Genomic DNA, 22,201 nt, shown 5'->3' with positions numbered 1-22,201 from the left:
CCTAAATAAATTGCAGGCTTCTTAATGAGAGGGACTGTGTCTTGTGTATCTTTGACTCCATCAGTACCCAGCAGAGTGCATTCATTGTGTATAAACAGGTACTTAGTTAATGTTTGTGGAATGAGTGATAAAGGGCAACAAATAGAGAAGTATCTTTGAACAAATGGGATCACTAATGGTAGATAATATAGCTAAAGAATATATTTTGAGATTCAGTGTCACTTCTACTTTCTGTATATATCCTTGTATCTATTCCAGGGTAAATAGCTGTGTCAAGAGTGATGAGCATGTCCTGGAGGAGCTGGAAACAGAAGGGGAGAGGCAGCTGAAAAGCCTCCTTCAGCATCAACTGGATACCTCTGTCTCCATTGAGGAGTAGGTATTGATTTTGCAAAAAGAGTATCATAGACCCTCAGCTCCAGGTGACAGATAGCTCTTCAAGTCTGGGTGGAAGACTGCTCTCTCACCCCCCCTTTCCTTGACAGATTTCTACTGATTAGTCAGGGTTTTACTTCTGTGTCTCTTCTAGGAAGCCTTCCATATCCTACTCTGTCTGGGCTGAGTACCATTCCTGTGTCTTCCTTTAACATTCATAGTACTTATAATCCAGTAGTGTTATTGCCTGCTTACTTGCCTCTCTTCTACAGTTCCTTGCACAAAGCAGAAACTGTTGTCTTTTTTACTGTTAAATCCTCAGTACCTGGCGCAGTGTCTGATGCATAGTAAGTGCTCAGTAAATAAATATTTGATTCAGTCATTTGTTAGTCCTGGACTACTGGTGGAATTCCATATCATTGTAGTAGTGCTTTAACCTAGAAATAGGATGTAGGAGAGAAATTGCCCCTGAGTTTCATTGTGCCTTCTAATGGCAAGCCCCATTTCTGTGCATTGCGGTAACTTGAAGATGTTCTTACTCTCTTCCTGCTTGTTTTGCAGATGTGTATCTAAGAAAGAGAGCTTTGCTCCTGGTACTATGTATAAGCCCTTTGGGAAGGAAGCAGCTGGGACTATGACTTTGTCCCAGTTCCAGACACTGCATGAGAAGGACCAGGAGACTGCTTCTCTCAGGGAACTGGGGCTTAATGAAACAGAAATCTTGATTTGGAAGAGCCATGTTTCAGGTGAAAAGGTGAGTGGGGCAATTTTTTTTTCTGGAGAATAAAAAGGACAATTTCTTCATTTGATACTGAGAACATTCTCATTTTGAGTTCTCAAAACACTGAGCTTGTATCTAAATCTTCTTTGGTTTTTAAGGTAAGGACCTTGGTAAAAGAGATGCTGCTCCTTGACTTTTTTTTTTTAACAAATAGGATTTTATTTTTTTAATTTTATTTATTTTTGGCTGTACCATGTGGCTTATGGGATCTTAGTTCCACTACCAGGGATTGAACCTGTACCCTCAGTAGTAAGAGCACAGAATCCTAACCACTGGACCACCAGGGAATTCCCGCTCCTTGACTTCCTAGCTGACATATCTATAAATGACCATTTTGGCGCCCTGATCATTTTCATTCTTGTTTAAGGCATCAGATTGTCACTTTCAGGGTGTGTCCTCTGTGATATACGCCATCTCAGGCCGTCTCATTTCTCCAATTTCAGAGAGCGAGACTTAGGGCAACCCCTGAAGCAATACAGAACCGTCTTCAAGATATTGAGGAAAGGATCTCAGAGCGTCAGCGCATCCTTTGCCTGCCACAGAGATTTGCAAAGAGCAAACAGCTGACCCGGCGAGAAATGGAAATAGAAAATTCTTTATTTCAGGGAGCTGATCGTCACTCTTTCCTCAAGGCTCTTTATTACCAAGGTATGTGATCACCACTGACTTGATATACGCTTTCACTGGCAGAAAGATTTAACATCAGGGCCTTAACTATGAAGAGTTAGTGGAGGGAGTGGGGGAAAAATGAACTATTGCTACTCTTGAGGAATGTATATATAGTCCCACGAGAAAGACAAATATGTACCTAGTTAGTTGCAGTACACCCTGGAAATTGCTATTGTAGAGATGTAAATGATGCTGAGGGGACCTAAGACATAGAGCATCTAAGTCTAGTTGGGGGAGTCAGGAGTTTATATTTGTACTTGTACCAAGTCTTGATGGATCAACAGGCATTTGTCAGTAAATAGTGGGAAGAGGGTGTTTATGGATAGTAGGTGAGTAGGAACAAGATTGTGAAAGAACCTGGTGTGTCTAGGGAACAGTGAAAAGTTCATTGTGGCAGGACGTGTAGGACATGGTGAGGACTGGCAGAAGATGACACTGGAAAAGGTAGGTGAGGCTAGATTGTGAAGGGTCCTGAGGTGGAACTATAAATTAGCACAAAATATACAGATAAATGTGTGTCTTAGCCAGAAAGAGTGGATTTAACAGAGAAGTTTTGCTAGGCGCTATGGAAGGTATGCAGAAGTTTAAGAAATGACTTCTTGACTTTGTGCCAGTTGGAATCTAGTTGGAGAGAGAAGTGCACAGCATTTAGTAACAAGGCTAGATACAGTTGTTAAGTGCTGTAGGAGTTCAGAGAAGGGAAAGGTCACTGTGCATTGATGTGACTAAAGATGGCCTCTCAGAGGAGATAAGATTTAAATGTTCTTTTAATACTACCAAGTCTTCAGGAAGGAGAGGGAGGGGCATTTCACTTGTAGCAGATGTCATGAACTAAGTCATGTTTGGAGGTATTGTGAGAGACAAAGTTAAAAAGATAGCTAAAATTTTTGAACTTTATTTGGCAAGTAGTATAGATCTACATGGAGTTAGTTATTCAGTTAGTCATCTTGGGTATAGTTAAGGTCTTTGAACCAGGAGTAACATAATAAAAGCAGTGTCTGAACTTGATGAATCTGGTGGCCAGTAAATCAAATACATGAGCGGGAGAACTGGAAGCAGGGAAAACAATTTAGGAGTAATCACGGTCATTTCTTCAGGAAGAGCTGCACTAGGATGATGACAAAGAAATTGGAAAGAGAAGTAGGTATGGTTATAAGAGACATTACAAAAGAACAATTGGTAAAACTTGTTGACTGAGAATGAAGGTTAGTGGAGATCCTGTGTCAAAGATATCCCAGGTGTTTCAAGGCTGTGTGACTTAACAGTTGGCAAAATTAAGAAAGCCTTTATGGGAAAATTTTGAGGAAAGATGATGAGTTTGATTTTAAACATGTTAAATTTTTGAGACTGCAGGATCATCCAGTGCAGATATTGAGGAGGCTGATGGAAATGTAGCAGTGAAACTCCAGGGAGAGGGCAGAACTAGATCCATAGAATCAGGACTCCTCTATGCTTAGACAATAAAGTCAATAGAATGAGTGGTTTGTTAGAGAGAGAGACCATAGACATGGAAGAGCAGTGGTGAAGGAAGGAATGAAGAAACAGCTTTTGTGGAGAGACATTATAGCTTGCTGATCAAGAACATGGGCTGTGGAGACAGACTGCTGGGAACATCCTGGCTCCCCCACTTACTATCTAAAGATGTGGGGCAAGTTACCATACTGTGCTTGATTTCCTTCAAGAGAATATTAATAGTAGCTGTATTGTAGGGTTGTTAGGATTAAGAGAGGTAATACATGTAAATCACTTAAAGCAGTACCTGGTATTTGGGGTGGGTGGGTAGTGTATGAATCTGTTCTGTTTCCTATCTTTGAAACTCCTTGCTTTACACCTTCACAGCATACCACAAAAAGACAAGTGCAGACAAGTACATGACCTCAATGAAGAGGAAGATAAAATTAGGCACAAAAGGCAAGTCGAGAGTTTTCTTACAGTGTTAGATTTAGGAATGTAACCTAGGGTCCCAGACTTCTAAGTTGAGTTCTTATTTAATTTCATATTCAGTATATGACAATGTTTGTAGGACATGATCCACAGGGAGCATATAATCCTGATACAGAATATTAAAGAGGAGTTAGAAGTTTAAAGCTTTAACATTTAGTGTTGTTGATTTTTTTCTCTATACCTTTTAAGTTATTGTACCAGACATAAAATGACCTTAATGTCTTTTTGATCCTATTTCATAATCCTGAATATTTTTAATCAGTAAAGTATAACTATTGATGATGATATAGTAGCTAATATTTTAGTTTATTTTTGAAATGAACTTACAATAAAATTGCCTGTTTATTTGGGGGGGAGGTGTGTGTACAATTCTGTGAATTGTAAATCATGTTAATCACATAGATTCATGTAATCACCACCACAATCAGGATAGAGAACAGCTCCATCACCCTCAAACTCCTTCATACTATCCATTGAAGTCACTCCCAATTCCACTCGTAATCTCTGGCAATCAATCACTGATCTATTCTCCATCACTGTGATTTTGTGTTTTAGAGAATGTCATACAAATAGAATCATACAAAATGTAATCTTTTGAGAGTGACTTCTTTCATGCAGTGTAGTGCTTTTGAGATTCATCCAAGTTGTGTGTATCAGTAGTTCATTTTTGCTGAGTAGCATTCCATTGTATGAATATTCCAAAGTTTGTCTATCCACTCACCCATCAAGTGCATTTGGGCTGTTTCCAGGTTATGGTGATTATGAATAATACTGATATGAATATTCTTGTACAGGCTTTTGTGTGAACATGAAATTTTTATTTCTCTAAGGTAAATATCTAGGAGTGGGATTACTGGGTCATATGGTAAGTGTTTGTTTAACTTTATAAGAAACTGCCAAACCATTTTCAAGAGTGGCTGAACCATTTTACATTTTCACCAGCAATGTATGAGAGTTCCAATTGCTCTACATCTTTGTCAGCATTTGGTATTGTTGGTATTTATTTTAGTTATTCTAATAGCTGTGAAGTGGTATCTCATTGTAGTTTTAATTTGCATTTCCTTAATGGCTAATGATATTAAACATCTTTTCATATGCTTATGTGCCATCTTTATATCCTATTTGCTGAAGTGTCTGTTCAAATCTTTTGCTGTTTTTCATTTAGTTGTTTATTTTTTCCTGTTGACTTTTGAGAGTTCTTTATATAGTCAAACACAATTCTCTGTTGGATATATGATTTACAATATTTTATCCCAGTGTGCAGCTTGTCTTTTCATTCTCTTAACAGTGTCTTCTGCAGAGCAAACTTTCTTTTATTGTGGTAAAATATACCTAACATAAAATTGACCATTCTAACTATTTTTTAAGTGTACAGTTCTGTGGCATTAAGTATATTCACATTGTTCTGCAGCCATCATCGCCATCCATCTCCAGAACTTGTTCATCTTCCCAAACTGAAACTCTGTACCCATTAAACACTAACTCCCCATTCTCCCCTTGCCTTACCTTCTACCAACCACCATTCTGCTCTCTCTCTCTATGAATTTGAATATTCTAGGTACCTCATGTAAACAGAATCATAGTTTTTGTCTTTTTGTGTCTGGCTTATTTCACTTAGCATCCATATTGTAGCATGTATCAGGATTTCCTCCCTTTTTAAGGCTAAATAATATTTTATTGTATGTATCTAGTACATTTTGTTAATCTATTCATCTGTCAATGGACACTTATGTAATGTCTGTCTTTTCGCTATTGTGAATAATGCTGCTATGAATCTGGATGTACAACAGTCTGTTCCGGTCCCTGCTTTCATTCTTTTGAATATGTTAAGTGGAATTTCTGGATTATATGGTAATTCTATGTTTAATCTTTTGAGAAACCACCATACTGTTTGCCATAGAGACTATAATGTTTTAAATTCATACCAGCAATGTACAAGGATGTCTTTTGCCCGTTTTTAAATGGGTTGTTTGTTGTTAAGTTGCAGGAGTTCTTTATGTATTCTGGATATTACTCCCTTTTCAGATATATGATTTGCAAATATTTTCTCCTATTCTATGGTTGCCTTCTTATTCTGTCAATAGTATCCTTTGATGCACAAAAGTTTTTTATTTTTGATAAAGTCCAGTTTGTCTATTTTTTTGTTCCCTGTGCTTTTGTTGTTATATCCAGTAAATCTTGCCAAGTCTGATGTCATAAACTGTTTTTCCTATGTTATCTTCAAAAAGTTTTATAGTTTTGGCTCTTATGTTTAGGTCTTTGATCCATTTTGAGTTAACTTCATATATAAGGGGTCCAACTTCATTTTTTGCATGTTTGATATCCAGCTTTTCCAGTACTACTTGTTGAAATGACTGTCTTTCCTCATTGAATGGTCTTGGCACACTCTCTGAAAATCATTTGAGTGTAAATGAAAGAGTATATTTCCAGACTCTCCATTCTATTCCATTGGTATACATGTCTGTCTTTATGTTAGTACCACACTTTTTAAACTACTATAGATTTGTTGTAAACTTTGAAATCAGAAAGTATGAGACCTCCAACTTTGCTCTTCTTTTTCAAAATTGTTTTCATTGTTTGAGTCCCTTGAGATTCCATATGAATTTTAGGATAGATTTTTTTATTTCCTTTTTTTCTGCCATGCCACATGGTTTGTGGGATCTTAGTTCCCTCACCTGGAGAAGGCAATGGCACCCCACTCCAGTACTCTTGCCTGGAAGATCCCATGGACAGAGGAGCCTGGTGGGCTGCAGTCCCTGGGGTCGCGAAGAGTCGGACACGACTGAGCAACTTCACTTTCACTTTTCACTTTCATGCATTGGAGAAGGAAATGGCAACCCACTCCAGTGTTCCTGCCTGGAGAATCCCAGGGACGGGGGAGCCTGGTGGGCTGCCATCTATGGGGTCGCACAGAGTCGGACACTACTGAAGCGACTTAGCAGCAGCAGTTCCCTTACCAGGGATCAAACCCAGGCCCACAGCAGGGAAAGCACCGAGTCTTTAACCACTGCACTGCCAGAGAATTCCCAGATTTTTCTATTTCTGCAAAAAACATCATTGAGATTTTGATAGTATTGCTTTGAATTTGTATATCACTTTGGGTGGTACTGACAACAATGCTAAATCTTCAATCCATGAACACAGAATGTCTTTGTATTTGTTTATGTCTTTTAGCAAAATTTTGTAGTTTTCTGTATGCAAATTTTTTGCTTCAGAGCAAATATTTTAAATTTTGATACAGTCCAATTTATCCATTTTTTCTTTAATGTATTGTGCTTTATTATGTCTAAAAACACTAGATTTTATGAAAAAGGTTTATTCCTTTATTTTCTTCTAACAGTTTTATAATTGTATATCTTACATTTAAGTCTATGATCCACTTTGACTTAATGTTTATATAAGGTGTGAGGTTTATGTTAAGGTTCACTTTTTTGCTTATGAATATCTGATTATCCAGTACTAATTGTTGAAAAGAGTGTTCTTTCTCCATTTACTTGTCTTTGCATTTTTGTCAGAAATCTATTGGCCATTATTTGTCTTAATAATTAACATCATAGTTAATGGTGAAAAGATTGAAATTGTCCTTCCAATACCAAGAATAAGACAAGGATGTCCACTCTCACCACTTCTGTTTACAGTGAAATGAAATTAGAAATCAATAATAGATGGACAGAGGAAATTTACAAATATGTGGAAATTATTTAACACTCTACCAAATAACCAAGGATCAAAAAGAAGTTGCAAGGGACATTAGAAAGTACTTTGAGATGAATGAAAACAAAATATACAAAAACTTCAGGAATGCAGTAGAAGAGGTACTCAAGGGGCTTTTTAAAGCTGTAAATGCCAATATTAATAAAGAGGAAAACCCTCAAATTTATAACCAAAACTTCCACCTCAAGAAACTACAAAAATTTGTCCAAACCCTTTGGATATATGATACCAAGAGTAAATGGTAAACTATAGACTTGGAGTAATTATGATGTGTCAGTGTAGGCTCATCAGTTGTAACAAATGTCCCACTCTGGTGGGAGGTAATGAGGGAGACTAAGCATGTGTGGGGTCTGGGGAATAGGTGGGAAATCTCTGTAACTTCCCCTCAGTTTTGCTGTGAAGCTCTAAAAAAATTGAAGTTTAATGAAAAAAGCTACAAAAAGAAGGCAAATAAACCCATATCTAACTTAAGGAAAGAAAGAAAGATTAGAGCAAAAATAAATGAAAAATGAATAAAAAATAGAGAAAACCAAGAAAACCAAAAGTTGGCTCAATGGAAAAGGCAATAGAATTCGCAGTCCTTTAGCTAGAATTACCAAGGAAAAAAGACTCAAATTTCTTGTACTCTGCTTTACTTTCTTTTTTGCATAGAGTATCTTTTTCTGTCCTTTTACTTTCAACTTTTTAAAAAACCAAAGTGTCTCTTATAGACAGCAAATAGTTATTTAGAGCATGTTTTTCTTAAATCCCTGCTTCCAATTATGTAGAGTGTTAATTTATATTTAATGCATTTAAGTGGAGTCTGTTGATAAGGTAGGTTCTACATCTGCCATTTTGCTATTTATTTTTGATATGTCTGTATCTTTTTGTTACTCTATTACTCCATTTATTCCTTAATGTTAAATCAGCTTTTACAGTGTGTCATCTTAATTAACTTGTTGCTTCTTTTACTATTTTTGTTACTCTTTTAGTAATTTGCCCTGAGGATTATAACTAACACCTGAGCTTGAACAATTTTGTTTGTATTAGTGCCAACTTAATTTCAATAATGTTCAAAAACTGCATTCTTATTTACCTGTGTTCTGTCCTTCCTCCTTTGTACTATTATTGTCATACAAATGACATCTTTCTAAATTTTAAGCCTACCAACAGAGTTTTATAATTATTGCTTTATGCGGTTATCTTTTATCTTTTAAGTCAGATGGACAACAACAAAAAAAAGAGCACAGGGATAAAAACGTTTATACTGTCTTTAATGTTTACCTATGTAGTCAACTTTGCTAGTGTCCTTTCTTTGGGTAAATTTGAGTTACTATTTAGTGCCCATTTATTTCAGTCTAAAAGACTCTGTGTAGTTTTTCTTACAGGGCAGATCATCTTGTAGTAAACTCTGTTTATCTTGGGATGTTTTAATTTCTCCTTTAGTTTTACATAGTTTTTTCCTGGACATTGAATTTTTGGTTGGCAGTCTTCTTCTTTTAGCAGATCAAATGTATCATCTCAACTGCCTTTTGGCCCCTTCTAATTTCTATTGAGACGTCAACTATTAATCTCAGGACCCCTTGTCCATGGTGAGCCTCTTCTTACTGCTTTCAAGATCTGTTCTTCATCTTCTACTTTTGACAGTTTGACTACTTGTTTAAGTGTCTCTTTGGACAGACTTCACATAGGTATCTTCGAATTCATCCTTCTTGTAGTCTGTTGAAGTTCCATGATGTATGGATTAGTGTTTTTCATCAATTTGGGGAAGCTTTTGACCATTAACTCTTCAAATATTCTTTTTGTTTCTTCTTCTGAGAGTCCATTATGCATGTGTTGGTATGCTTGCTTGTCTCCCATAGGTTCCCAAGACTGCATGCATTGTCTTTTTCTTTACTCTTTTTTCTTTCTGCTCCTAAACTTTAGTGAGCTTCCTCAGATTATGTAGTTGACATATCTTCAGGTTTGATGATTCTGCTGTCAATTCACATCTCCTGTTGAGCCCCTCTAGTGTATTTTTCATCTCAGTTATTATACTGCTTGAAAATTTCTATTTGATTCTTTATTATAATTTCTATCTTTTATTTTTATTCTCTATTTGGTAAGATATTCTGAAACATTCTTTAGTTCTTTATACGTGGTTTCCTTTGTTTGAATAACTTATAATAACGATTTAAAGTTGGTTTTTTTTTTTTTTTTTTTTTCTGAGAAGCCCAATGTGACTCCTCAGGAGAGTTTCTATCAACTGTTTCTTTTTTCTGTGTATGGATCATACTTTCTCGGTTTTAAGGTGGGGGGTTGTTTTTTGTTTTTTTTTTTTTTCCAATGCCTTTGTCATCTGAGGCTGTTATAACAAAGTACCAAACTGGGTGACTTATAATCAACAGAGATGTATTTCTCACAGTTCTAGAGGCTGGAAATCTAGGATCAGGGTTCCAGCATGGTCTAGTTCCAATAAGAACCCTCTTATGGGTTTCAGACTGCTGAATTCTTACTGGATCCTCACCTGGTAGATAGCAGAGAGAAGAAGCAGGCTCTCTGATGACTATAAGGGCATTGATCCCATACATGAGGGCTCCACTCTTAGGACCTTATCCAATCCTAATTACTACTCAAGCATCCCCACTTCCTATTACTATCATATTGAAGGGTGGGGATTCAACATATGAATTCGGGGGTGGGGGCACAAATATTCAGTCCCTTACAGTCTTATAATTTTATTGTTGAAAATTAGACATTTAAAATAATATTATGTAACAACTCTGAAAAGTCAATCAACCCCTCCCCACCCAGGGTTTGTTGGTTGCTATTTGTTTGTTTAGTGATGTTCCTGGACCAATTCTGTCAATTTTTAATTCTTTGTCATGTAAAGTCACTGAAGTCTCTATCCACTTAGCATGCTGCTGCTAAGTCACTTCAGTCATGTCTAACTCTGTGCAACCCCATAAACGGCAGCCCACCAGGCTCCCCGTCCCTGGGATTCTCCAGGCAAGAACACTGGAGTGGATTGCCATTTCCTTCTCCAATGCATGAAAGTGAAAAGTGAAAGTGAAGTCGCTCAGTCGTGTCCGACCCTCAGTGACCCCATGGATGGCAGCCTTCCAGGCTCCTCCGTCCATGGGATTTTCTAGGCAAGAGTACTGGAGTGGGGTGCCATTGCCTTCTCCAGTTAGCATAGTAAGCCACTAATGATTGGAGAGTTTTTCTTAAATGTCTTAAATCAAAAAGTATATGAGCCTTTATCAAGGGGCTCTGTGTGAGTGTGTTAGGTTACTCTTTCAGTGTTCAGGGAAGCAGTTTGCAACTCTGTCTTAGACTTCACTTCCCGCTTATGCTGAGCCTCAAGATCAGTTAGAAGTGAGACATTAGGGACTTCTGAGGGCCTCACTTTCCTTGGCATACACTTACACATGCACATGTATCTCATTGTGACTTTGATTTGCATTTCCCTGATGATTAGTGATGGTGAGCACCTTTTCATGTTACCTGTACAAATGTTGGCCATTTGTATATCTGCTGTGGAGAAATGTCTATTCAAATACTTTGTCCTTTTTTTAATCAGGTTTTATTTTTATGCCATTGAGTTGTAGGTATTTCCTATACGTTTTGGATATTAACCCCGTAACAGATATGTTGGAGAAGGCAATGGCACCCCACTCCAGTACTCTTGCCTGGAAAATCCCATGGATGGAGGAGCCTGGTAGGCTGCAGTCCATGGGGTTGCTAGGATTTGGACACGACTGAGCGACTTCACTTTCACTTTTCACTTTCATGCATTGGAGAAGGAAATGGCAACCCACTCCAGTGTTCCTGCCTGGAGAATCCCAGGACAGCAGAGCTTGGTGGGCTGCCATCTATGGGGTCACACAGAGTCGGACACGACTGAAGCAACTTAGCAGTAACAGCAACAGATATGTAGTTTGCAAATACAGTTGACTCTCAAACAACATAGGGGTTGGGGGCACTGACACTCCAAGTAATCAAAAATCCATGTATGACTTTATAATCAGCATTCTATATCCATGGTTTCACATCTATAGATTAAATCAACCACAAATCTTATAGTACTATAGTGTATATTTACTGCAAAAAAAAAATCTGCATTAAGTGGACCTGTACAGTTCAAACTGGTGTTGTTCAAGAGTCTACTATATATTCTCCCATTCTATAAGTTTCCTTTTTACTCTATTCTTTCTTTTGCTATGATAAAGCTTTTTAGTTTGATGTATTCCCACTTCTCTATTTTTGCTTTCATTACCTATGTTTTGGAGGTTATAGCCAATAACATTGCCAACACTAATGTCAAGAGGGTTTCTCCCTATGTTTTCAATAGGAGTTTTAGAATTCAGGTCTTATGTTTAAGTTTTTAATCCATTTTGAATTGAGTTTTGTGAAAGGCATAAGATAAGGGTACAGTTTCACTTTTTTGCACGTGGATATAGACTTCCCTTGTGGCTCAGACGGTTAAGCGTCTGTCTACAATGTGGGAGACCCGGGTTCGATCCCTGGGTCGGGAAGATCCCCTGGAGAAGGAAATGGCAATCCACTCCAGTACTATTGCCTGGAAAATCCCATGGACAGAGGAGCCTGGTAGGCTACAGTCCATGGGGTCACAAAGAGTCAGACACAACTGAGCGACTTCACTTTCACTTTCGTATACTTTTCCCAGCACCATTTGTTGAAGAGACTATCCTTTCCTGATTATGTATTCCTGGCACCCTTGTCAAACATCAGTTGACTATACATGTGTAGTTTAATTCTGGGCTCTCTATTCTTTTCCACTGGTTCACATATCTGTCTTTAAGCCACTACCATATTGTTTCAGTTGCTATAGCTTTGTAATCTATTTTGAAATCAGTGTGATCCTTATTCCCTATGTTTCCTTTTAAGTTTTGTTTGTTTGTCAGCCTTCTCTTAGCTCTAGCTGGTAATGCCACTCAAGTAGCTGCAGGGTTAAAAAAGCTCCATTGATCGCTCTTGACATGATCTAGGTATGAACCAAGTCAAAGACAAACCCTCAGAATGTAGCTTTTCAGTTCAATTCAGTCGCTCAGTCATGTTCAGCTCTTTATGACCCCATGGACTGCAGCACACCAGGCTTCCCTGTCCATCACCAACTCCCGGAGCTTGCTCAAATTCATGTCCATCAAGTTGGTGATGCTATCCAACCATCTCATCCTCTGTCATCCCCTTCTCTTCCTGCCTTCAAACTCTCCCAGCATCAGGGTGTTTTTCAGTGAGTCAGTTCTTCGCATCAGGTGGCCAAAGTACTAGTGCTTCAGCTTCAGCAGCAGTCCTTCCAATGAATATTCAGGACTGATTTCCTTTAGGATTGACTGGTTTGATCTCCTTGCAATCCAAGGGACTCTCAAGAGTCTTCTCCAACACCACAGTTCAAAAGCATCAATTCTTTGGTGCTCAGCTTTCCTTATAGTCTAACTCTCACATCCATACATGACTACTAGAAAAACCATAGCTTTGACTAGATGCACCTTTGTTGGCAAAGTAATGTCTCTGCTCCTCACTATGCTGTCTAGGTTTGTCATAGCTTTTCTTCCAAGGAGTAAGCGTCTTAATTTCATGGCTGCAGTCACCATCTGCACTGATTTTGGAGCCCAAAAAAGTGAAGTCTCTCATTGTTTCCATGGTTTCCCCATCTATTTGTCATGAAGTGATGGGACCGGATGCCATGATCTTAGTTTTTGGAATGTTGAGTTTCAAGCCAGCTTTTTCACTCTCCTCTTTCACTTTCATCAAGAGGCTCTTTAGTTCCTCTTCACTTTCTGCCATAAGGGTAGTGTCATCTGCATATCTGAAGTTATTGATATTTCTCCTGGCAATCCTGATTCCAGCTTGTGATTCATCCAGCCTGGCATTTCTCATGATGTACTCTGCATAAGAAGTTAAATAAGCAGGGTGATAATATACAGCCTTGATGTACTCCTTTGCCAATTTGGAACCAGTCTGTTGTTCCATGTCTGGTTCTAACTGTTGCTTCTTGACTTGCATACAGATTTCTTAGGAGGCAGGTAAGGTGGTCTGGTATTCCTCTCTTTAAGAATTTTATTGTAAAGTTAAAAAATAAAATAAATATAAAAAATAAAAAGAAACAGGTGAAATTAAAAAAAAAAAAAGAATTTTCCACAGTTTGTTGTGATCCACACAGTCAAAGGCCTTGATGTAGTCAATAAAGCAGAAGTAGAAGAAAATCAAATAGTGATGTTCTCTGAGAATGGAAGCTCTGGAACTGCTCTGCTTCCTTCAATGTAAGTTAGGCCAATGCTTTTCACAACTATCATAGTAGCTGCTGAAAAACTGGAGAGAGGGAAATGGGATTATGAAAAGTTAAAATGCAACAAATCTTACTATTCTTACTGCAACTCAGCTATTTTTCTTGAATACTATTCCTCGTATTGTTATAAGGCTTAATTTAATTTCCAGACTTACCAAAAGTTTTATTTTGACTTTTCCCAGTGTTCTTTTTGCTTTTATGGAGCAGCAGATTTTCAGAGGTCTTTACTCCAACATTCCAGAATTACTTTTCATTTTACTTTTATCCTATTTATATTATATTTGAAAGTGAGTTTCATATTTTGAAAAAAAAAACAAGTTTCTTATAGAATGTAATTGGATCCTTTTTTTCACTTCTTTATTGAGTTATCTTTTACATACCATAAAACTCATTTTAAATGTACAATTGAGTGGTTCATAGTAAATTTACAGAATTGTTCAACCGTCACTACAATTGAATTTTAGAACATTTTCATCACCCCAGAGATTGTTCTCAGTTACTGTTTTTACTCCCAGCCCAGAGAGCCACTAATCTACTGCCTATCCATATGGATTTGCCTATTCCAGACATTTCCTATAAATGGAATCACATAATATAATCATCTTATATAATATATGGCCTTCTTTAGTTTAAATTATTAACAGTGTTTTAATTATTTCTAGAACTAGTATTTTTCCCAGTACTGAGGGATTTCCCAGTTCTGAAGGACTTTGTGTGCAAGCCAAGGACATCATCAACAGTCAACCAGGCAATTAACTCCATTGTAGCCTTCACTCCCTGCTTGCACAGAAACTCAGTATTAGTCAGCGGTGAGAGCTCAGGGATTTTTCAGGTCTTTCCTGAGTACACACAAAGCTTTGGCCATGTGGACAGCTCTGTGCATGTGCATGGCCTTTTAGATTCTTCAAAATATGTCAGGGCCCCTAATGACATTTTATTCTCTAGGATTTCCTTCTAAGCATATTGGTAACCTATTGTTTGTCTCAACTCCACCACCTCAGCTAGCCACAAAATTCAACAAGTGTCTCTGATTGTTTTTGACAGAAGTTCTCAGGAAAAAGGCTGTTAGCACTGGGTGAACTTTGAGCCAGGTCAGATTAAGAGAATAATGCTTGTGAGATTTACTAGATAGATCAAGTAATGACAGTTCTCTGGGAATGGGGCTTTGAAGGAACTCCAACTTTGTTTTCCTTCTTTACTGGTTTTCTCTGACATGGGATTGTTGGTTTCAAGGTTACTACAGACCTGGGGAAAAAGGATGAGGAAAAGGCAAGTTAAAATGCTATAAAACTTATTATTCTTACTGATATTCAGCTATTTTTCTTCAATAAATGTTTCCCAGATTACTACAAGCCTTTGATTAATTATCAGAGTTCTGAAAACAAGTTGATTTTGACAGTTTCTGTCAGTGTTCTCCTTTAAGAGATTCTTAACTCTGCCATTTTCACTGATACCACCTTTCCTAACAGCATTTTCTGAAGCTTGAGAGTTTGTGATTTTGATGAAGTGTAATTTTTTTATGACTTCTGCTTTGATCTTGTAACTAAGATTTCTTTCTTTTTTTTTTTTTGATCTTGTAACTAAGATTTCTTTCTAACCCAGGATCATAAAGATTTTCTTCATATGTGTTCTTCTAGAAGATATATAGTTTTAGCTCATACATTTAGGTCTATGAACCATTTTGAATTAATTTCTGAATTACACATAGGGTGTAAGGTTGTGTGTGTGTGTGTGTGTGTGTGTGTATGCTCAGTTGGGTCCTACTCTTTGCAACCCCTTGGACTGTAGCCCGCCAGGCTCCTCTGTGCATGGGAATTCTCAGACAAGAATACTAGAGTGGGTTGCCATTTCTTTCTCCAGGGGATATTCCCAAACCAGGGATCGAACCTACATCTCCTGCATTGCAGGTAGATTCTTTACCACTGAGTCACCTGGGAAGCCTGGTGTAAGGTTGCAGCTACTGCTGAGTCACTTCAGTCGTGTCCGACTCTGTGCGACCCCATAGACGGCAGCCCATCAGGCTCCCCCATCCCTGGAATTCTCCAGGCAAGAACATTGGAGTGGGTTGCCATTTCCTTCTCCAATGCATGAAAGTGAAAAGTGAAAGTGAAGTTGCTCAGTCATGCCCGACTCTTAGCGACCTCATGGACTGCAGCCTACCAGGCTCCTCCATCCATGGGATTTGCCAGGCAAGAGTACTGGAGTGGGGTTAGGGTTACATTAATCTCTTTGCATATGTATGTCCAATAGTCCTGCCACTTTTCACTGAAAAGATGATCCTTTCCAAATTAAACTGTCGTGGTACTTTTTAAAGAAAATCAATTAACCATAAATTTATGGGTTTTTTAACTTTTTGTCCTTATTCCTCTACTTTCTTTACTTTTCAGCAGTTTGATTATGATTATGCTGTGTCTGGGCATGAGTTCTTTGTTATTTCAAGTTCTAAATTTCTTATCTATTCCAACTTTTGCTTTGTAGTTTTCACCGTTGTCATGTACTCTGTGTAGTCTCTTTAGTTTTATAGCTATATTCAGTGGGAGAGGCAAGGTGAAGAATCTTACCTGGAGAGAGAATTCCTAATAGCTAATAATTTTGAGGGTTTATTTGTGCTTAGTCCTTGTGCTTAGCATTTTTCACATTAACTCATTTAAACCTTACAGTAGCCCTATAATATAGTATCTATATTACAGATAATGAAATAGAACTTCTGAAAGAATGAATTTCTCAAGGTCAGTTATTAAATAACCAGGCTAGAACTTAAATCTAGATCTGTTCTTAACATGAAAGTCTGTGCTCTTGATCATGGTATTTGTATACATGATTTTTAAAGATTTTTTGGTTTTTTTTAAGTGTGATTTTACTGTATCTTGAGATAACACTGTATTTATGTTTAAGTATTACATATCCCATTTTCTAACCTTAAACCAGTGGGAAAACAACATATAGTCTCCCTAGAAATATACTTCTTCTGAAATCTTAAACTCCAGTATACTACTCTTAACCATAACCTTTCTCTTATCCTTCTGGCTCTCACAACTCTCTTAACAATCATTTTACCATTCCTTCAACCCTGTTAAAATCTCGAGGTCCTTGACCTTTGTTTTTTTTCTCCCAATCTGTCATCCCCTTCCTGTTTCCTCTTCCTTTCACATCTCGCTTAGACTCCATCATGCATTATTTACCCAAGTTCTTGCCACTGAGTCATTTTCCTTGCTTCTTTTTTTGTGCATCATACCCACCCAGCAAATCCTCAACCCTGAATCAATCCAACTGATTACCTTCTTTATTGTTGCATGATGGATTTTGAGCACTACTAGAGAAAAGCAGTATAATTGTGTTGATTAGTGCCTCTACAAATTCCTCATCTCTGGTATCATCTAGAGTCTTCTTTCTTGTTTGGCAACGTCTCCTAGTCTCTGGTCAGCTCTCTGTTTCATTCCTTAAAAATACTATTTTATATCTTCATTACTATTTCCTATCCAACTGCTATTTTATTATTTTTAGCAGGTAGTCTTCTTTCCTATTTCAAAGGAAACAATGCCATCAGTAAGAACCTTCATCTACTTTCTGCCTGACTCTGCTAACTTCTGTATCCTAGCCATCATTTTCTTCCATTTCAACTCAGTGCTGAGGACATCCTTCCTGCCAAAGGTTACTATTTACTCCTTTGTTCTAGGTCCTCTCCCTCTTATCTCCCCAGGGACCTCAGTCAGCTATCCCCAATATTACTTCTTTCCTTTCAAGAATTTCACATGATTTGTACCATTTGCCAGTGTCCATCGTGTACATACTCCTACTGTGAACTATCTTTTAAAAAGTGATAAAAACAAAAAATGCCCTTCAGTTGTTTTGCTACTTGAGCAAATAATACGTTTAGATTCCCTCCCTTCACTGTATACTGTAACAAGTAGCAATTGGTTTAAACAATGAAATATAAAAATTGAAGCCCAAAAAAGATAGGGTTAAAGTACATGTGTTAATATTTTTAATATCCAAATGGGAAAATATTTTTCCAGTATTTAATGAAAAATTTTAAACCCACAGAAAGGTTGAAAGAATTTTATCACAAACACCCAGTGATGGCTGGCTAGATTATATCATTAATATTTTACTGATTTATCACATCTGTCTATCCATCTAGTAAACCATCTTACTTTATTGATTTATTTAAATGGATCACCAATGTAAACACATGTACCCCTAAATATGTCAGTATATATATTGTTAGCTAAAAATGTATATGAACATTTTTTCTTTTGATGTAAAATTTCCATGCAATGAAATGCACAAACCTTAAGTATTCATTTGCTAACTTTTGACTTGGGTATACATCTTTGTAGTGATGTGTTGGCAAATATTTAGCAGCCAGCTCTCCAGGAAAAAAGATTCTTATCTGTATTATTTGCCAGTCCATGATATACATATTCCTACAATGGCCAATTTCAAGATACCAATGTGTTATCACACAGTCATTGGACCAACCATGTTCAACATACCTGCATCTGTGTGACCTAACACGTAAAAGGTTACCATCACCCCCAGAAAGTTTCATCATACTTCTTCTCAGTAACTCCCACTCCACTCTCCCAGAGACAACTAGTATTTTTATTTTTTTCCATTATAGATTAGTTTTGCCTGTTATAGAACTTCAGATAGCTGTAACCATACAGTTATATTCTTTGCGTAAGATTCCTTTAACTTACACAATGTTATAATGTATAATGTTTTTGAGATTCATTGATACCATGTGTATCAATAATTTTGCCTTCTCTCTATGAAGCAAAATTTCTTGGAAGAGTTTTCTAAAATCACTGTTAGTTTTCTAATGCTGCCATAACAAATCTAGTGGCTTAGAACAACAGAGATTTATCCTCTCATGGTGGCTAGAAGTCTGAAATCAAGGTGTTGACAAGGCTATGCTCTTTCCTAAGGTTCTAGAAGAGGATGCTTCTTCATCTCTTCTAGCTTCTGGTGATTGCCAGCATTCCTTGGTGTTCCAAAAGCATCACTGTAGTCTCTGCCTCTGTTATAACATGACAGTCTCCTTGTGTGTCTGTGTTTCTGTGTCTGCACATGCTTAGTGCTCAGTCACATCTGACTCTTTGTGACCGTGTGGACTGTAGCCCGTCAGGCTCCTCTGTCCATGGCATTTCCCAAGCAAGAATACTGGAGTGGGTTGCAATTTCCTCCTCCAGGAGATCTTCCCGACCCAGGGATGGAACCTGAGTCTCCTGCTTGGCAGATGAATTCTTTACCTCTGTGAGCCACCTGGGAAAACATGTCTTTACATAGCATTCTTATTAAGGACACTAGTCTTTGGATTTAGGATCCATCATAATCCAGTATGGCCTTATATTAACTAATTACATCTGTCAACCCCCTATTTCTGAATAAAGTCACATATTGAGAAACTGAATGGACATGAATTTTGAGGGTTCACTATTCAACCCAGTATAATCAGCCCTCTGGCCTCCTCCATGAATTCATATCTGTCTTACATGCAAATACATTCACCTCATCACAACATCCCCTAAAGTCTTAACCTATTTCAGCATCAAGTCTAAGTCCCAAATCTCATCTAAATATTAACTCAAAAAGTCTGAAATCCCATTATCTAATTCATCTAAATCAGGTGTTGGTAGACTCTGAGTATATTACATCGGGAAAATGCCCTTCTGTCCAGAAACCTACGAAACTAGGCAACAGTGAGACAGGCGTAAGGTGGGCATTCCCATTCTAAAAGAATAGAAAGGAAAGAATAAGGGGGTTACTGTTCTAAAGCAAGTTAGCAGCCCAGCAGGGCAAATTCCATTAGATTTCAAGGCCTAAGAGTAATGTTTTGGCTTCAGGGCTCTGTCCTGTGGTCGCCAGGGGTAGCCTTGCTCTCTAGGTACTCTGGGACAGCTCCATCATCTTAGCCTACCAGGGCAGCTGCAGCCCCACCCTCTCTGGCTTTTGTGGCTTCATTTTACCTTCCTTCATTTTAGCTTGTCTCTGTCACTTTTACATCAGGCTGCACTGTTTCTGCTCGTATAAAATCCTTATAAACCTTCTTGGTTTCTTGTGTATGTCAAGAGAGCCACACCATTACATATGAGGATTGTTGACAGATCCTTTCTGGATAACGCCTTGTCTGTTCCTGGCTTCTGCTGAAAAGGTTGACTGGATCCATGAGTCACATACATAATCTCTTCAGTGAAAGATTGTCTAAAGTTTATCTAGCCACATACCATTGGCCCTTTTTCTAGGGCTATCTAGATTGGCTCAGAATTCTCCAGATCATCAAGTTCTGAATTTCTTTTTAAACAGGTACTTACTCAATTTAACTCACTCCTCTCTCATTTTACAACTGTCAGTGAGAAACCAGGCTACATCTTTCACACTTTGCTTGGAAATCTCTTCAGCTAAATATAGAAGAGATACCCACGTCCAAGGTAAGAGAACTCAAGTAAGATGGTCGGCGCTGAGAGAGGGCATCAGAGGGCAGACAGACTGAAACCACGATCACAGACAACTAGCCAATCTGATCACATGGACCACAGCCTTGTCTAACTCAATGAAGCTAAGCCATGCCGTGTGGGGCCACCCAAGACAGAGGGGTCATGGTGGGGAGGTCTGACAGAATGTGGTCCACTGGAGAAGGGAATGATAAACCACTTCAGTATTCTTGCCTTGAGAACCCCAAGAACAGTATGAAAAGCCAAAAAGATAGGACACTGAAAGATGAACTTCCCAGGTCAGTAGGTGCCCAATATGCTACTGGAGATCAATGGAGAAATAACTCCAGAAAGAATGAAGGGATGGAGCCAAAGCAAAACAACACCCAGATGTGGATGTGACTGGTAATAGAAGCAGGTTCAATCCTGTAAAGAGCAATATTGCATAGCAACGTGGAATGTTAGGTCCATGAAACAAGGCAAATTGGAAGTGGTCAAAAGGAGATGGCAAGAGTGAACATCAACATTCTAGGAATCAGTGAACTAAGATGGACTGAAATGGGTGAATTTAACTCAGATGACCATTATATCCACTACAGTCAGCAGGAATCCCTTAGAAGAAATGGAGTGGCCATCATAGTCAACAGAAGAGTCTAAAATGTAGTACTTGGGTGCAATCTCAAAAACGACAGAGTGATCTCTGTTCATTTCCAAGGCAAACCATTCAATATCACAGTAATCCAAGTCCATGCACCGACCAGTAAATCTGCAGAAGCTGAAGTTGAACGATTCTATGAAGACCTACAAGACCTTCTAGAACTAACACCCCCAAAAGATGTCCTTTTCATTATAGGGGACTGGAATGCAAAAGTAGGAAGTCAAGAAACACCTGGACTAACAGGCAAATTTTGCCTTGGAGTATAGAATGAAGCAGGGCAAAGGCTAATAGAGTTCTGCCAAGAGAACACAATGGTCATAGCAAACACCCTCTTCCAACAACACAAGAGAAGACTCAACACATGGACATCACCAGATGGTCAACACAGAAATCAGATTGATTATATTATTTGCAGCCAAAAGTGGAGAAGTACTATACAGTCAGCAAAAACAAGACCAGGAGCTGACTGTGGCTCAGATCATGAACTCCTTATTGCCAAATTCAGACTCAAATTGAAGAAAGTGGGGAAAACCACTAGGCCATTCAGGTATGACCTAAATCAAATCCCTTATGACTATACAGTGGAAGTGAGAAATAGATTTAAGGGACTAGATCTGATAGAGTGCCTGATGAACTATGGACTGAGGTTCATGACATTGTACAGGAGACAGGGATCAAGACCATCCCCAAGAAAAAAAAATGCAAAAAAGCAAAATGACTGTTGCACAAGGCCTTACAAATAGCTGTGAAAAGAAGAGAAGCAAAAGCAAAGGAGAAAAGGAAAGATATACCCATTTGAATGCAGAGTTCCAAAGAATAGCAAGGAGAGATAAGAAAGCCTTCCTCAGTGATCAATGCAAAGAAATAGAGGAAAACAATAGAATGGGAAAGATGAAAGATCTCTTCAAGAAAATTAGAGATATCAAGGGAACATTTCATGCAAAGATAGGCTTAATAAAGGACAGAAATGATATGGACCTAAGAGACGCAGAAGATATTAAGAACAGGTGGCAAGAATACACAGAAGAACTGTACAAAAAGATCTTCATGACCAAGATAATCACAATGGTATGATCACTCACACTCACTAAGAGCCAGACATCCTGGAATGTGAAGTCAAGTGGGCCTTAGGAAGCACCACTACAAACAAAACTAGTGGAGGTGTTGGAATTCCAGTTGAGCTATTTCAAATCCTGAAAGATGATGCTGTGAACGTGTTGCACGCAATGTCTGCAAATTTGAAAAACTCAGTAGTGGCCACAGGACTGGAAAAGGTCAGTTTTCATTCCAATCCCAAAGAAAAGCAATGCCAAAGAATGCTGAAACTACCGCACGATTGCACTCGTCTCACA

At 38.1% G+C, this 22,201-nt stretch overlaps 1 protein-coding gene across 4 annotated transcripts in view; it reads left to right on the top strand.

Annotated features, from left to right (window-relative positions):
- The window catches only part of RBM41 (RNA binding motif protein 41), a 75,552-nt gene that overhangs the window by 3,016 nt on the left and 50,335 nt on the right, over positions 1-22,201 (top strand). For 3 of the 4 annotated variants that reach the window (XM_061409360.1, XM_061409359.1, XM_061409362.1), the window contains exons 2-5: positions 259-375; positions 937-1,129; positions 1,600-1,804; positions 3,665-3,736. In XM_061409360.1, the coding sequence (XP_061265344.1) occupies positions 259-375; positions 937-1,129; positions 1,600-1,804; positions 3,665-3,736 (587 nt within the window). The remainder of the gene's footprint in view (positions 1-258; positions 376-936; positions 1,130-1,599; positions 1,805-3,664; positions 3,737-22,201) is intronic. The other variant, XM_061409361.1, reaches the window with a different exon arrangement.

This window comes from Bos javanicus, chromosome X (genome assembly GCF_032452875.1).
Source record: "Bos javanicus breed banteng chromosome X, ARS-OSU_banteng_1.0, whole genome shotgun sequence".
In the NCBI taxonomy this organism is placed as follows: Eukaryota; Metazoa; Chordata; class Mammalia; order Artiodactyla; family Bovidae; genus Bos; species Bos javanicus.
Note: the sequence above shows the minus strand (reverse complement) of the source record. Positions and strands in the feature narration are given on the sequence as shown.